The sequence below is a fragment of the Siphateles boraxobius genome, unplaced genomic scaffold (assembly GCF_051911475.1).
Source record: "Siphateles boraxobius isolate OS27281-9 unplaced genomic scaffold, OSU_SipBor_1 22, whole genome shotgun sequence".
NCBI classification, from domain to species: domain Eukaryota; kingdom Metazoa; phylum Chordata; class Actinopteri; order Cypriniformes; family Leuciscidae; genus Siphateles; species Siphateles boraxobius.
This window is the reverse complement of record NW_027508833.1, coordinates 33,417,449-33,435,836: the sequence shown is the minus strand read 5'-3', so window position 1 is coordinate 33,435,836 and position 18,388 is coordinate 33,417,449. Positions and strand designations below refer to the sequence as shown.

Sequence of the window (18,388 nt, the reverse complement as noted above, 5' to 3'; positions counted from 1 at the left end):
ATTTTCAAAAAAGCTTATAAGTGCATGCATTAACTTGAATGTGAATCTCATAAATGGTCTAGGAGCTGATTTTTCAGCCACACACTTTTTTTTGTTAGTACCATTTCCAAAGATTAAACTCTTAGTAGATAATGTTTTGTGTTCTTCTGAATAGCATTGTTATTTAGCAGTGATTTTGTTTTTTCATACAAAAACAGTTCACAATAACAAGGTTGCAGTTTCCTGGTAGCCACAAGATGGTGCAATTGCAAGTTCTTTTCGCCCAACATTAGTTGTTAATGAGTTAAATGACCTTACTGTTTGTGCCATAGAGCCATGTTAGAATCATACAAAAGCAGCTATGCATTTGTTCTTGAGTAGTTTTTTTAATATTTTTTTCTCCTGATGTAGTTTGAGAATGCATGATAACTTGCCAGCTCTATGTTCATCATAACTTATTAAATTTTTTACTTTTGTTACCCTCAGTGATTCCCCCTTTGTCTTTATTAAATGTTTGTGGACCTTTAATTGATGGCATATGTTTAACGAATAGTGTATTTTTTCAACCAGTCTTGAGACAAAGCATTTCCCAATAACTCATGCCATTGATCATCTGTGAGCGTGCGCGTGTTTGCATACTGACAGCGGTTCGCCGGTCGCCACGTCACCCTCGCAGTCGTCACTGCATAAACAGTAAAGATGGCGGCCTCCATCCGGGAAAAACAGACAGGTCTGTACATAAATTTGAATATATATTGAAACACTCAGTGCTGTTGATATTAATGATTTGTACGCGTTTTTTTTTTTTAAAATAATATGTATTTAAAAATTTATACAATAGTACCGAATACATAACAGCTGAAATTGTACAGTCCTGTCAGTGTAGCTGTGGATGCTAACCGTGTTGTTCATCTAGCAGCTGGTTAACATCAGATGAAAGGACTATTAACCTGCATGAATAGTTAAAAGAAGCATTTGTGCTTTTATGACTACGTACAGTCAACCAGCTTGTTTATGAAATCTACAGATCACTTTTACCTTTCAGAATGAACCCATAATTTGATTTGACAAGCTAGCTAAACTCACTCATCGAAAACTATTAAGCTTAATATTTTTTGGTAGAGTGTATAATCATGGTTAAACTTAATTACATGGGTACCGTTTTTATGATGAGGTTATTATTTTTATGGTTGTCATTTATTGATATTGACGTTCGCTGTGCAGCTGCTACTATGTAAAATGTTATTCGTCTTATTAATGAACATGCAGTAGATAATTTGTTTAAAATGGACAGCGTGTGAACATTGCACAAGTGTTCGCTACAAAAATTGTATTGTGTGTTGGTAGAATTTAGATTCGTATGCATATCGTAAAAAGTATGATAATAGAATATGACTCTGTAAAATTTTATTCGTCAAAGTTTATATTCAGTAGATAATTTGTAGTTTAAAATGCATAGGCTAATTCTGAGAATGATTTGTTTCTGGTATAATACTGCCAAAGTATGTAAGTATCAGCAATTTATCTTTTATAAAAATAATTTGTTTATGAACCGAGTCCTTTAAATCACAAACAAGTACATTTGTCTGTTTGTGATATTTTAAATAGTGATAGAAGTTATTTCAAATATCAATTTTTCATGTTTTTATTTTCAGCTGCTCTGAAGCGAATGCTTAACTTCAATGCGCCACCCCTGAAAAACACAGCAGCTGAGCCGGTATGGAAGGTAAGTCTACACAACAAACACCTTGGGTTTTCCTCATCCACTATGCAGTGCTTTTTAAACATGACTCAGAGATGCTTTTATAGTTATAATTTGCATGCATTGCACACTCACCCTGTGCAATTCTTGTTAGGTACTTATTTACGATCGCTTTGGCCAAGACATCATTTCTCCTCTGCTGTCTGTGAAAGAGTTACGAGACATGGGCATCACTCTGCACCTGTGAGGACCTCTAAGACTTTTTATTTTTAAATCAGTGATTTAATTAAATTGATTGTTTACATTTTGTTTTGTTTCCTGTAGTTTGTTGCACTCAGATCGCGACCCCATTCCAGATGTTCCTGCCGTTTACTTTGTAATGCCCACAGAGGAGAACGTTGACAGGATATGTCAAGTAAATATGTTAACTAAACAACTGAATTAGTGTTTTTATCAGTCCCATTCCAGGACAATTTGTGAAGATCACACAATTGCAAAACTAATGTTTATTTTCATCATCACAGGACTTACGAAACCAATTATATGAGTCCTACTATTTGAACTTCATCTCCGCAATCTCCAGAAGCAAGTTGGAGGACATAGCAAGTGCTGCTCTAACAGCTAATGCTGTAAACCAGGTGACCAAAGTAAGTCAAACACATTTATTCATTGTGAATGTTAGTTGTAAATTAGATTCAGAATTTTGCTAGAGCTTTTAACTCCTGCTAGAGCTCTATGAATTCCTGAAGAAAGGCAAATAACACTGCTTATTTTTATTATGCAGTTCAAATATTAGACTGTTCTGTCCCTCCTCAGGTATTTGATCAATATTTGAACTTCATCACACTTGAAGATGATATGTTCATTCTCTGCAATCAAAACAAAGAACACATCTCCTATCATGGTGAGCTGCTAGACTGTTTTCAAATATTAGTTTTTTTGTGTTTGTATTACCAATTAAATCAATAAACAAAGTTAATAATAATGCTACTGTTCTGTCCCCTCAGCAATTAATAAGCCAGATATCATGGACACAGACATGGAGGGCATAATGGACACAATAGTGGATAGTCTCTTCTGCTTCTTTGTCACTCTTGGTAAATAATGACAAATATTTTTATCCTTTTATGCACATATACTGCCATGCCATGTTTGGGGTCAGTAATATATTTTTTTTAAAATGTTTTAGAAAGAAGTCTCTTCTGCTCACAAATGCTGCATTTATTTGATCAAAACATAACAGCAAAATTGTTCAATATTATTACAATTTAAAATAACTTTTTTATTTTAATATATTTTAAAGTGTAACTTAATACTGTGATGACAAAGGCTGATGTTTTTTAGCAGCCAATCTTAAGTTTCACATGATCCTTCATAGATCATTCTTATATGCTGATTTGCTGCTCCAAAAACATTTCTATTAATATCAATGTTGAAAGCAGTTATTTGACGAATAGGAAATTTAAAGGACAGCATTCATTTGAAACAGATTTTTTTTGTAACATTATTTATGTCTTAACTATCACTTTTGATCAACGTAATGCTTCTTTGCTGAATAAAAGTATTATTATTTAATAAAAAAAAAGAAATCTCACTGACCCTAAACTTTTTAACAGTAGTGTATTGTAAATAATGACTTATGAGTTAGAAGCATTTATTTTTAAAGATTTCTGTGCCACTATTAGCACCGGTTAATGATTCACAATCACTCCCTCTGTCTGCCTTTGTTTGGCCAAACATGAAATTCCCACCCCTATTTAATTTGTTTGTTTACGCTCTTGAGGTGAAACAGACAATAAATTACTTCTAGATGTCTGCATATTAAGCTGGCCTAGGACAAAATATTTTAACATCCGAAAAAAATGATGCCCTTCACCCTTTAAAGATGCTTTAGCACAGAAATGGAAAATACTACATTTTTTCTTGCTCCCTAAATCTTATGTGCTAAGACACAATCCTTTCCTCATATTGGGATATTCAGTTCTTTATAATCCATCTGAACTGTAATAAGGCAGAGTTCTTTCATGGTACATGAAGTACTTTACTAAGACCTGATATTTAATCATAATTAAAGAGACGTTTTAATACTAATTCTCACATTACAGCCATTAGTTTAACTCTCAACTGTCATAAAGAACCACTGGGTGGCAAAACATTCCTAATGTTGTTCTGTATATTGCTCAAAGGACAAAAACATTTAGATATGCATTGAATATTTCATTTAGGTCTATTTACATACCACATGTCTATTAGAATTGTATACGGCAGAAACTTCACAATTCAAATTAAGTACATTGATCAAGCCTGTATTGTTGTTTTTGAAATGTGATTATGTGTGTCTTGGGAGCCTGTGAGCAGATATTTAATGCAGCCTCCTATTGGCAGAACAGTGAGCTTTCCTGTTATCATAGGTGCTGTCCCAATAATCCGATGTCCAAGAGGGAATGCTGCCGAAATGGTAGCCGTGGTAAGAGACCCACTGCTCTGTTTTTTAATGTTCCTCAATTTCTTTTTAAACAGACCGAGACACCGTTGTTTACTCCTGCTCAGTAAAGAGGGGTTTACGAATTCAGAAATAGAGTATTATAGAATGGCTGTGGTCAAATGACCACCTCAACCCCTACATAATCTCTTTGTTGCAGTGCATTTGTACATTTTATACTCTAGTTTATGTGCACAGTGTGCAAACTGATACAGTCACTTAATTCAGTTTCACTGATGGTCCAGAATTCTTCTTTGTTCCGTATGTGGGACTCAGTCCAACCTTGGCTCGCTTTCACTAGAGTGCTGAACTTTTAGATGATTAGTTTCAGCGAAAGAATGTCTCACTGTAATATGAGACAAAATTAACACCTGTCGCTCAGGTTATTGGATTAATTTATTTTATACATGTTGTACAACTCGTTTCTACTGGAAATATTAGTAATGTTGATTTAACACTTTTTCATCACAGAAACTTGACAAGAAACTGAGAGAGAATCTGCGAGATGCTCGTAACAGCCTGTTCACTGGAGACACCATGGGCACTGGCCAGTTCAGGTGGAGACACCCCCAATGCAACTGATCTGAAGAGAATATGTATATTAGTTTTAGCCATAAATCTCTGTAAATTATTTAGTCTATTTATTATTGTTATAAAAGATAATCCAAGACACAAATCTTGATGGATGGACGGATGGATGGATGGATAGACAGACAGACGGATGGATGGATAGATAAACTAACAGACTCTACTATACTAGGACGTCTTAAGAAAGATGTAGAATCTATGTCTATGGATGTTTTGGGTCATAAAAAACCTCCCATCTTTCCCTCCAACTCTCCCACAGCTTCCAGAGGCCGCTGTTTGTTCTTGCTGATCGTAACTTGGATCTAGCAACTCCTCTCCACCACACATGGACGTATCAGGCTCTCATTCATGATGTGCTGGTGAGCAGAACCTAAAATATCCTTACATGACCCACAATTAATACTCCTTTTTTTTCTACTAGTGTTAATGTATTTTTTTTCCCTAAATGGAAACTTCAAATAGTTCCAAGTTGTGGCATATGGAAAGATGAAGTTAATGCAGTTATCATATTTATGATAAAGGGGTTTCATGCAAAGGTGGAATGTACGTGCTGGGTTGCTTTTTGTGCCAGTGATCATTAATCATTTAGGTATTTTGTTCCACCATCTCAAAAGTGTTTTTCTCACCCCCCTGTATGGCAGCAGTGCTCTGCCATGCTAAAGGGAATTTTATTATATGTACAGTGCTGCTCAAAAGTTTACACACCCCTTGCCGAATCTAAACAATTTTAACAAAATGCATGTTATTTTTTATTTAGTACTGTCCTGAATATGATATTTTACTTAATAGATGTTTACATATAGTCCACAACTACAAGACAAAAAAAATGCTGAATTTATAAAAATGACCCCATTCAAAAGTTTACACACCCTTGATTCTTAATATGGTGTGTCATTCCATGTCTGATCCATGACTGTTTTTTGTTTTGTGATGGTTGTTCATGTGTCCCTTGTTTGTCCTGAGCAGTTAAACTGCCAAATGTTCTTCAGAAAAAAATCATCCAGGTCCCGAAAATTCTTCAGTTTTCCAGCATCTTTTGCATATTTGAACCCTTTCCAGCAATGACTGTTTGATTTTTTCACACTGAGGACAATTGAGGGACTAACACAACTATTAAAAAAAGCTTCAATCATTCACTGATGTTCCAGAAGGAAACGCGATGCATTAAGAGCCGGGGGGTCAAAACTTTTGAACAGGTTGAAGATGTCCAATTCCTTTTCATTTAGTACTGCACTTCGGAAGCAACAGAAAATACTAACATGTTTCGCACAAAACTTTTTTGGAATAAATACAAAATTAGGACAATTTACCTTGATCATCAAATTCAAAAAGTTTTCACCCCCTGGCTCTTAATGCATTGTGCTTCCTTCTGGAACATTAGTGAATGTTTGAACCTTTTTTTAATAGTTGTCCCTCAATTGTCCTCAGTGTGAATAGATGGATCTCAAAATCATACAGTCCCCTCTAGATAGTGTTCAAATATGCAAAAGATGCTGGAAAACTGAAGAATTTTTCTGAAGAACAAACAAGGGACTCATGACCAACCATCACAAAACAAAAAAACACACAGTATTAAGAATCAAGGGTACGTAAACTTTTGAACGGGGTCATTTTTATAAATTCAGCAATTTTTTTTTTCTTGTCAACTAGATGTAAACATATTTTAGGTAAAATATCTTATTCAGGATAGTACTTGATAAAAAATAACTTGCATTTTGTATGATTCCTCTTTTTTTGTTAAAATTATTCAGTTTTTAACAAATTCTGCAATGGGTGTGTAAACTATTGTGTAGCACTGTATATTTTTTATTCAGAGTCAAATGTTATTGGAGTATATGTTATTTTATGTCCTGTATTGTGTTTTGATTCAGTTCTGTTGCCTTGCCTAACCAACATTATGCCCTATATCAGGACTTCCACCTGAACCGGGTCAGTGTTGAGGAGTCTCAAGGGTCAGAGGCCAGCCCAGCAGGAGCTCGACCCAAAAAGAAAAACAAGAAGAGCTATGACCTCACTGCTGCTGACAGATTTTGGCAAAAACACAAAGGAAGGTAAATATCTACTGTTGATAAAAATCATATATCCAAATTAAGATAATTATTGTTTGTTTAACAAATGTTTTTTCTTTCTTCAAACATTTAGTATCTGTTATAAATATAATTCCATTCTGATTTGAAATCTATTAAACTGATGACTGTGTAATAATGTGTCTGATGGAAGTGCATTTGACTGTTACTTTTCTAAATTTTGCTAATAAGTTTCCATAGACCTTTATTCTGTCCTAGTTTTTAGATAAGTGATAGTTCACCCAAAAAAGAAATTTGTCATAATTTACTCGGCCTCATGTCATTCCAAACTTGTATGACTTGTATTCTTTCTTTTTTTTTCGTCCATACTATGGAAGTCAGTGGGCAACAAAACAGTTTGCTTACCAACATTCTTCAAAATATCTTTTTTTTGTGTGTGTGTGTGTGTGTGTTCCACAGAGAAAGAAAGTCATACAGGTTTGTAATGACATGAGGGTAAATTATGACAGAATTTTCTTGGGTGAACTTTCCCTTTAAGGACATTTAATAAACCAACTGTACTGGAAAACGTGTACATGCTTGATAGGAAAGCATTCCTAGTTGTCTTAATTCACTCAACTGGTTTGTCAGATTACACAGTATTCATTAATATTTAAGAATGTTTGCTAATGTTTTTAATTTGTGCAAAATTGTTTTGGAAACTGTTTTAGTGTCATTCCTGCTTTAAGGACTGTATCCAGCAGTTTATACAGATTTATTTACAACAGCTTAATGACACTTATTTTTAGCCTCCTCTGCAGAAAAGCATTTAATTGATTTCTGTGCACCATTTCAGTCCGTTCCCTGAGGTTGCAGAAGCTGTGCAGGAGGAACTGGATACATATCGAGCCCAAGAGGATGAGGTTAAACGCCTCAAGAGCATCATGGTAGGTTGATAAGGCTGATGCTAAATTATATATGAAGGAATTGTTGCATGCTGGTTAACACGGATAAATGTGGTTTTCTTCAAAGGGCTTAGAAGGGGAGGATGATGGAGCCATTAGTATGTTGTCAGATAACACTGCCAAACTTACCTCAGCCGTCAGGTAAGTTCCTTGTACGATGAAGTAATCGTGTATTTTCGGGTGGTGTATAATCGTGTGGTGATGGCGCAGTGGATAAGACACATGCCTTTTGTGTGAGAGACCTGGGTTCAAATCCACTGTGAGACACCAGTGTGTCTCTGAGCAAGACACTTAACCCCTAGTTGCTCCAGAGGCGTGCGACCTCTGAAATATAGCAATTGTAAGTCGCTTTAGATAAAAGCGTCAGCTAAATGTAAATGTAAATGTATTTTTGCGTAAAGTACCAGTATGCTGTATTGAATATGTTAATTATTAGCATGTGCATATTAATTTGGATGGATTTTTTTAAATGCCAGAAATATAATTGAAAATATTTATATAAATAATATTAATATAAATATAAATTACAAAAACACTATATAAATAATATTTATATAAATTATAAAATGTTTTGCTTATGATTTAAAATCTGCTAAGGGGTCATTACATGTAACATATATATATTTAAACATATAAATGTGTCTTCTTTTATTGAAAAATTAAACAACATTTTATTCAACTTTTATAATTACCTTAATCTTTAAACAACTGAAAAGATAGTGATCAAACTACATTTAATAAAAAATCACCCGTCAAGTTTATAATATATATTACATCAGCATATAAAAGTCAAAAAGTTGTGACATTTTTCACTCAGTTCCCTGATCAGTCTGATAAAATTTTAGCAAGTGAAGAATACATTTATACTCGTGTGCTTTATGTATTATGCACGTTATCGTCTCTAACAGACAGCATGTTGAAGCCGTTCAGGACGCCATTTTCTCCCTCTTCTCGGAAAGCAAGGATGCATTCAAAACCTCTGGTAGTGTGTTTTCCAGGAAACACGTGTACTCGCTTGAGCTTTGCTTCTCGTAAATACTACTTTGTATTGTGAACTATATTTTATGACATGCATCGATGTTGTGATATTCAAATGATGTGGGTTTGAAAACGGATGGATAACATTTTAGTTAACATATTTGAATATATTTAAGTTTTTATTCAATTATGCAAATGAAATATATCATTATATAATCTAATTGCATCCAGTACTTGCCTCATATTGCATAAGAGCTGTTATACATATGTATTAGTCATTGCACTCACAAAGGGCCTACCGTTGAACCCCTGCCTGACCCTACGCGTATAGTGTAGGATAACAGCGTGCTCTTCTCTCTCTAAACAGTTCTCTTCCTGAGCTCCTGGAAAAGAAGAGACTGATTGACCTCCACACCAATGTTGCCACAGCGGTTTTGGACCACATCAAGGTCAGTGCTCAATGAGATAAATGTTTTTCATCTCTTAGGTTACGTTTTCTCAGCATATTATATTATCTCTGTGAGGTAGAGTTGCATATTTCTCTTCTAAATTTGCCTGTCTGTCTTTAGAGCCGTAAGCTTGATGTCTACTTCGAGTACGAAGAGAAGCTTATGAGCAAATCCACGCTCGATAAATCCCTGCTGGACATTATCAGTGATCCTGATGGTGAGTCTTCCTTGTGTTAAACATTCAAGGCTAATAGTCTCATCAGTTCCATCTCAGATCTGTGATAATGAACCTTAAGCCCTATTTGGACAGGATTAGTTTCATACAGGGAGGTGAGGTGATGAAACATTTACCAAAGCTTGTCTGTGATTTTAATCTTGTCCGAATTGGCCATATCAGTAATATTTCAGACCTTTTCTGCTCCGCGTATTCTCATGGTGGTAAAGATTACATTAGGGCTGCACAATTAAACAAAATAAAAACTGAAATAGCAATATGACTTATCCAATCGCAAAGGCTGTGATGTAATTAAATAAGTATATGCGTTGGTTTTTTCAGAGTGAAGTGCAGCACTGTGTTCTTTCACAATTGAGCAGCTCATGATCTTGTGTTTTTAGTTTCTCAGAGCGACTTGGTTGGCAGTAAATGCTGCTCCACATGAACTTTGAGTTTGGGTCACTTATTAACATGCATTTGAGAAGACAACATGCATTTTCCCAAACTTGTAATGAGTGGTTCTAAAGCCGCTGTTGTCAACAAGAGAAGCTTTAAAAGTTCCCATCTTAAATATAATATTCTTTTTATTTATTTATTGATAATAGTAATTTTGGTCTCACTTTATATTAGTGTGCCGAGGCGGTGTAGTAAAATTTAAAGTAATCATTTGTTACACTAAACTTATTGTGTACATGCATGTTTTTACATTGTATTTATGTTTAAAAATACCTGCATATAATTACGTCTGTAATTAATTTCTGTAATGATATCTATAATTGCACTGTTGACTCTTCCCTTACCCTTATACCTACCCATACCACCAAACCTGTCCCATTTTACCCGTATCCCACCTCAATAGGAGCACACGTGTTTTGCAAAACAGAATGGACACAATAAGTACATTGTACTTATGTTTTTTTATGTAAGTACATTGTAGTTAAAGACACTCAATATAAAGTGTGACCATCATTTTTATCAGATTTATCCCCATATCATGCAGCCCTACATTAAAGTGTCTTTTAGTTTTACAATTCCCTATAGAAATGCACACAGGTAAAAACAATCCCATGTGAACTGTCATGTAAATAAATAACCTGGCGAGCCCTGCCCAAAGCCATTGTAAAATATGCATATTGGTGACTGCACATTAAGTTGCTACAAACCAATAATAATAGTGCTAGGTAATAGTAATAATATTGATGATGACAATAATAAGATCTTTGATTAATATGTGGCTTGGCAATCATGACAAACTACACATTCTGCCTGACTAAACCCCATAATTGTGGTAAAATCTCTGTAACGCTTGGCCTCAAGTGGCTTATTGCTTTAATAAGCCTTGACTTGTCAGATGCTCTTTGAGTTTGACCGTAATCCAAACAACTCTAAATCCCTCAAAGCATGGCATACTGCCTTACTGTCATAAAATTTTGTTTTACCAAGAACAGCCCCATCCTGAGAGATCAAACAAAACTAATTGAATGAGTAACTCATACCCCCTTCCCCTAATGAGAGCCTATCCCACCCCTTATCCCCATCCAGTCATTTTTCCAGCTTAGCGAACTGAAATGCATTACATCCCTAGGGGGATGCGGCCCACTTTAAAGGCTCTCTGTGATGCTACCACAGGACGGGATTTGTTTTCTCTCCTGCCAGCATTGTGAGGTTTCAAGAGGACACTGTTTCTTAGTCTCCACAGGGTCCTTTGTTGGTTCATGGGTTTTCTTATGAGTACACAGGAATGGCCACTAACTATAATGATAGTGATCAGTTTTTTTTTCAAGTGATACACAATGCTTTATTGTTCCGATGAGTGCAATGATTTTATTTTCAACAAACTCTACCAGTTCTTGAATTTAAAGTAACTGTATGCATTTACATGATGACTGTATAAATGTTGTTCTTATTGGTAGCTGGAACAGCAGAGGATAAGATGAGGCTGTTTCTGATCTACTACATCACTTCTCAGCAGCCCCCATCTGAGGTAAGGCCCCACATCACCACGGTCATGATCAAGTAGTTATCACAATAAACTATATCCCGTAAGAAACTTCACAGATCATAGCAACCTTAAAGGAATAATCTGGGTTCAGTACAAGTAAAATTTAGAGACCGCATTTGCCGCATAATATTGATTACCACTCAACAAAAGCGATTTGTGAGGCTTACTTTTTTATGGAAACACTGACATAAAATTTTCTGTTAAAAGTTGTGTATTAAGCAGTGAAGTTGTACTTGTCATTTTAATGTAATGTTGTCATAACAACAAAAGTGTAAAATTGGATATAACTTAAAACACTTTGTTTACAATAAAATCGTGTATGTACGCATATTGTTTTATGCATCTTGTGGCTGTACTATTTGAAACAACAGGTACTTTAATATTCATAGGTTGGCACCTTTCATTTCCTTTGTGCATCACTGTTACCCAGATCTTTGCTTCTTTTTGTCCCCTTTTTTTAAAGAAAATGCAGGACAAGTGGAAATAAATTTTTGTGATAATCAACGTTGTTACAAACGATGTCGAAAGAGCTTAACTTGTACTGAACCCAGGATACTCCTTTAAGAGTACTAAATAAATAATCCTAAAACGTAGGTTCGAGGATGACTGTGGTGGGCTACCCTGATGTGCACTTTCGGTAACAGCACAGTTTATTATAATCAGTGGCAAATGCATGGATTTCATTGTTTGGGGACACATGGAGCCAAAAACATTTTGTCCATTTCCTATGAAACTCGGCCCGGGTTCTTAAACTTTACTTTTAGAGTCTGTCTTCAAAAGCCTTGTTGTTCTTTGGGACACATGCAGCGCAGATTTGAGGAACACTGAAACCCTTTGATGCCACGGCCAAGTGTTATTACTCTTGTACCTTGATAAAGCAGGATTGTTTAGCTAATGGCAAGATCTCTTCTGTGGGATGTTTTTTAACAGCCATACAAATGAAAGTTTTCAGTTCTTGTGTACACTTCCGATGCGAGAGGATGGAACCGTGGGACCAAGCTGGGATGGACTATGTCCAAGTGACCACATTTCAACCCTGGAGAAAGCACACTGACCTGTGCTGACTGTCATTCTCTATTATGTTTATCAATGCAGGCTGTAAAAGCTTTGACTTTCCAGAAACAGAATGGTGTGCTTAGAGTTTGAACTATTTTTCCATGTCTTTTGGTATCCTTTCTTTCATCTGTGTCCTTGTGAACTAGCGTGGGTTATTGTTGGCTGAGTATTTGCTTAAACTTCAAAAACAGCCATTTTGGTGTTTGTTTTCTGAGGCTTTAATTAGGTTTGTGACATGAAAATGGCCCTTTCACTCATGTGGTATAGATGACTATGTCTCTAGCATGAATGAGATTTTCTTCTCACCCTGATGGATGCTTATGGCTTGTGAGCTATATGTCATCCTTCATTTTATAAAAACAGCTCCTCTTGAATGGTGGATTTTTGTTTTCATCTTTGAGAGTTGAGTGTTGAATAAAGACATTTGGTTCTTTTCAGGCTGATCTAGAACAGTACAAGAAAGCCATGGTTGATGCAAGCTGCGACCTATCCTCACTTAACTACATAAAGCAGTGGAAGTAAGTTCTGGCCATTGTCAACAAACACACCATAACACGCTGTCACATTTGCCTAGTTACTACATTAAATTCAGCAGAAAGATGAGAACAGTAGTGTTGCAAACTAATATGACCTATTTTCAAGAGCTTTCACCAAGATGGCAGCAACGCCAGCCAATTATGGGAGCACTGGAGTGAAACCAATGGGGTATGAGGCTACACCAAATTTAATTCTCAAAATGTGAATCCTTTTGTTGATGTGTTTTTAATGGAGTGGTCTGTCTTTTTTTCAGACTGTTCTCAAGGGTGATGAACACTGGCTCCCAATTTGTGATGGAGGGGGTGAAAAATCTGGTCCTGAAACAACATGTGAGTACTATTACCACTTACACTTAAGGAAAAAAAGAATTAACAAGCCATCCATATCTGCTTTGACTACCATGAGCTAAATTTTATTATTTACACCTCAAATTGTGCCTCTTATTGAGCATGTGTGTATGTGTGTTATTACCAGGGTAGAGAGTTCCTCAGAGACAGGGGCTCAAATGTAAAAAAGGGACATCTCCTAGAAAGGCATCTCCATCTTTCACTATAAATCTTATATAATCATTTCATAAATACAGGTCATGTCACGTCACCATTTTGCGCATTTTAATAACCTAACAGCCTACATTTTACATAATAGGGCTGTAGATGGCACTTGGACTTAATTTAACCAACTATGATAGGTTCATCAAATGGTAAATCAATATGCAGTACATAAATAAGAGTAAATTGAACTACTTACCATTAATGCAACTTCTGGTGCTGCATAGTTTTTAGAGTACTTTGGAGTCAATTCACATCTGATTTTTAAGTGACTGATTCAATTGTAAAATGAGACAACCCGCAGATCCAAATCGCTCCACAAATGCACATTCTTCTGTCCATTTGGACTATATTAACCACTGTCTGGTTTCAGTTTTTAACAAAGGTGAATAGAAAAGAAAACAACTTTTAACCAATTTATGATGAATAAGATTTGGAAATTGAAAATGAAATTTTAGCTTGTTGTGCCACATCACATATCCCTGAGAGAGCCATTTGTGGTCTGTGGTTCTTGGTCACTTTTGTAATTAGAATGTCTTGTCACAGTAATGAATGTGCTACTACTACTAACATACACCTTGTATTTTATTTTTACTGTGAGCAGAATAATTACAACAAATAGAAATTTGAATAAATAGTATGTAGATTTAATTAAATGAATAGTGGTTAGCCAGCAAGTGGTGTCCGAATGCCACTTTGTCTGTCAAGTCTGAAGCAAGACGCAAACTCATAGCAAGACATTATGGCAACGACATCTCTGACTTTCTGACAGCTGATACGTAAAAATAAACAGGAATTTTCCAACTTTTGACAGATTTGTAACTGTTTTGTAAACGTTGCTATATTGATTATATTTCAAGTGCATTTTGATTTATTGAGCTCAGTATTTTTGTTGATGATGATTGTTGAGAGAGGCACTTTTCCTTTTGAAAAAGGACAGGGGCTTGAGCCTTCAGAACTACTGATTTTGTGGCTCTTGTATGATAAATTGCTTGTTTTTCATTTGTACGTTTCTTTGGATAAAAGCATCTGGAACATGCTAAATGTCTGGGATTTATTTGGGTTTATTTTGATTGTTTTTTGTTTTTTTTCTCTTATAGAACTTGCCGGTTACTCGCATCTTGGACAATTTGATGGAAATGAAGTCAAACCCAGTGAGCGCTCTTGTCCATTTCTCCCTTTCCCTACATCGTTTTAACTTCTCCCTCATAAGCACAAATATTTAACATGTTTTGCTTCTATATTAGTATGAAACTCTTATAGTAATTAATATCTTTCCGATTGTTAGCTAAGTCTAAATCCAAAAATCTTTAAAGACCATTGTGTCCAGTGTACACTTGTTATTGTGTATCACCAAGGCTGACTGCTTTACCTCCTACTGTGAATGAATGCATATGACTCTGCAGCACTATGGGACACTGAATTTGTTCTGAACGGGGCACTGAAGAGGCTCTTTGAGTGTGCCAAGACTTCAATCCAGGCTATCTGAGCTGCACGATTAATGCGAATGTCTCAGCCAGGGGAACACCTGCAGAGAGGGAGAGGGTTTCTAGTGAGCAAACCCGAAGCATGATGTATTAAGTTTCTAGGGCTAAGGGATTTGGAAGCAGTCCATTTGGGCTTTTCACCTTTGTGAGGCGAAACAGAGGTGCAAACCCCTCAGGTGTGCAGCACTAGGGGGCGTCTGTATAGAAGCCGAAGATATTTCAGCAATAATTGGATTGTGTTCTGCTAAGGTTTAAGGATCTCATTGTCTGCATATAAAGCATCAGTTATTTGAACACACTGGTGGTTTTTCAAGTTATTGTTGGATCACCTTAAAGGAAAAATCTGCTTTGAAAATTTCTCCTGATACTTTGAAATCAACTAGCTGCCGGCACAGTGTGGGGGGAATGATTAATGCTGAAATTTTTTTTTTTTTTATAAATGTGGAATTACCACAAAGGATATGATGTGGCAAATCTTTGACAGCGCCCTCATAATGGGACTCTTCTCTATTTAGACATCTTGAATTCTCCCTAAGCACAATTCCAAGAACTATCCCGATGTGTTTTAAATATAAAACGCTGTAATGGAGACAGCTAGCTAACATATAAGGTTTTGCAATCATTCACTTGTGTAAAAGTGGCCTTTTAGATTCCCCTTCTCGTACCTACACATAAAGACCTTTTTTCCGTCTGAAACACCCTCAGGGTCCCTCTGATCTTCTCGGTCTTAAAAGCTGGGGTGGACAGATTGCCGTATCCCGTTACCGACTGGAAATGCTTCCCCTTCACTGCCCATAAACCTGAATTGAACATAACCGTATTATCATTTTCTCAGCTACTGGAATTTCAGTGCCCTGCACAATACGGCTGTTGTTGGGGATGTTGGGCAGCTGTGCGCTTCAAAATCTCCTGCCTCCTCCGCTCGTCAGATAGTCCTTGCAGATGGGCCTGTGCGACCAGGTTGCAATAGTGTGTTCGGCTCTCACTATTAATACTGAGCTTTGCTACCCAGTGAGGGTAAACCGATAGCAGAAAAATCTAGAGCATTTTACCATTTGGATGTGGAGTGGGGCTCTTCTTTCAGTGAGTTGACGGCAAAGCATTTCTTCCCAGAATTAAGTATGCACCAGAGCGCCAGGCTTGCCAGGCCGGGATGACTGAGGTCCCGTGGGGGAAGAGACAGGCTTGGCCCATCCGATACAGAGGATGAGGAAGTAGGAGGCCATTGGCCTCTACCTCAGAGACAGTTCTCTTCAATTTGTGTCAGGACTCTTCAAAGCAGACAGATGATAATCTTGCTTTTTAAATCAAACTAGAGGACATTTTACCGTTTGCGGCTTCTGGTTCTCAGATGAATGGTTGCTGGGAAGCATTAGATCTTGATAAGCATTTAATGTAGATAGATGAGGTGGTTTTTAGGGTGGTGATGTGGGAAGGGTGCGCTGAGTTTTATTTCATCCTTAATTTGCTTACGTGCTCTATAATCCCTAATGTTATGTGTTGTGATTTTTGTAGGAGACGGATGACTACCGATACTTTGATCCCAAGATGCTTCGCGGAAGCGAGAGGTAGGACACTGAATACGAAGACTAGGCTCCTTATATTTTCAAATGATACATCTCTGTGTTTGACTTGGTCCCACTGTATTTAAATATTATGTTAAAGGTATTTGATCCATGGCGGAATTCTAAATCGCTTGTGTCTTTATTACATATACATAAGGCAGTATTGAAGTTAGGTAAATAACGGATCTGCACATCCTTGCCAGAGCTGGAACTTTCCACTGAAAATATTTAGAATATAAGGAGATCTGTAGTTTTTTCCCCCACAATGATTGGCTATTTTTCACTCTCTGCCTGTGATGATGAATTAATCCTTACTGTTTAACTCCCTCAGCTCCATTCCAAGGAACAAGAACCCTTTTCAAGAGGTGAGTATAAAAAGCAATGGGGATATCTGATGGTTGTGATTTTGCACCATGAGGATGTTTATACGGTATCTTCACAGTTTGGCGCCCATGTGCTGTAACCTGGCTGGGTAAATGTTAGTCACAGATAGCCTTCTGTTCCTAGTGGAGATTAGGCCATGCTGATGACAAAGTGAGTTGGAAGCCCAGAGTGTCTGAGCTCACGTCTGTAGGAGGGCCAATTGAAATATTAAAGGGTTTTATTTAATTCAAAGCGTTTGTACAGTTTGCGTTGAAATTCACACATGATTAAGCTTGAACAACTGATGACAGATTTTCATTTCACAGGCCATCGTCTTTGTCGTTGGTGGAGGCAATTACATAGAGTATCAGAATCTTGTTGACTACACAAAGGTATGACTGTGCCCATTTTCACATTTAAAATGTGCTACGAGAACTTGCTTATGAAGATGAGTTTAATGATTTCTTCTCTTCAGGCCAAGCAAGGGAAGCGGGTTCTTTATGGCTGTAGTGAGCTTTTCAATGCTGCCCAGTTCATTAAACAGGTATGATCACTTCCCCTACAGCATAAACTGATAGGAAATCATGTTGTAAAAAACAGGACATTTACATGCAACATTCAAGATGTCAGTCACCCGATTTGCGTCACACTTCAGTTGAAAGTACAAATTCATCAACACGTTTTCACATACAAGGACAGAATTCTGTGAAAAATCAACTGCTCCGTGATCCTATGCTCTAAAATCCAACCGATTATCCCAGAGTTGGAGAGAACAACACTGCTTTGAGTGTCTTGGAATGCTTTTTGCTGCTTGAAGCAAATCTACGTTGTACTTTGTCTTAACAAAGTTGACACCAAGTCATAACGTGCCTTTCCCTCTGTAAATATTTTTTAAACATTTTGCCCAGTTTTATTTCCACATCAATTTCTTGTTAATATACTTTTACCGCTTTGCTCTGAGTGAAAATAAGGAGAGGGTTTTGTGTCTCAATTTTCCCAATTCTTCCTGTAGTCGTGAACTTATATGACACTGACTGTATGCTGAAAAATTATTCAGTAGCAATCCTAGTTTTGTTTAAGTGTTACTGCGATTTTGTGGTATCAGAGCTTTCAAGACTAAACCCATTCATTTCTCCACAGCTCTCCCAGCTTGGTCAGAAATAGGAGGAGCGTAGAAGTCTAGTTATCCACCCTTCTAGAAACTGGAATCAAGATCTCTTCAATTGTACTTCATTAAAAACTCTCTAACTTCAGAATCACTCATATTCCATGTACTTTATACTGTTTTCCTATACTATTTAATTCAATACTAAAGGTAACCGACAATAAAGTTTAACCGTCCCATGCACAAATTGCGCTTTGTTTTCTTTGTTTTAATCCACTTTGGGTCATCAGATGGAGATGTAGATATCCTCATTACAGGCTTATTGACTTCGGGTGAGTTTAAGAGCTGAGGTGAATGGCTTA

At 36.6% G+C, this 18,388-nt stretch overlaps 1 protein-coding gene across 1 annotated transcript; it reads left to right on the top strand.

Moving 5' to 3' along the window:
- Positions 1-604: 604 nt before the first annotated feature.
- Positions 605-18,273, top strand: scfd1 (sec1 family domain containing 1). Its single transcript, XM_077239743.1, has 25 exons — positions 605-709; positions 1,635-1,705; positions 1,836-1,924; positions 2,006-2,096; positions 2,206-2,328; positions 2,498-2,585; positions 2,689-2,778; positions 4,093-4,148; positions 4,635-4,720; positions 5,011-5,110; positions 6,663-6,802; positions 7,614-7,704; positions 7,790-7,863; positions 9,068-9,149; positions 9,270-9,366; positions 11,277-11,347; positions 12,860-12,939; positions 13,064-13,126; positions 13,212-13,287; positions 14,607-14,660; positions 16,509-16,561; positions 16,890-16,923; positions 17,248-17,313; positions 17,397-17,465; positions 18,062-18,273. The coding sequence occupies exons 1-25, from the start codon at positions 679-681 to the stop codon at positions 18,083-18,085; spliced, it is 1,899 nt and encodes a 632-aa protein (XP_077095858.1). The 5' UTR covers positions 605-678; the 3' UTR covers positions 18,086-18,273.
- Positions 18,274-18,388: the final 115 nt, after the last annotated feature.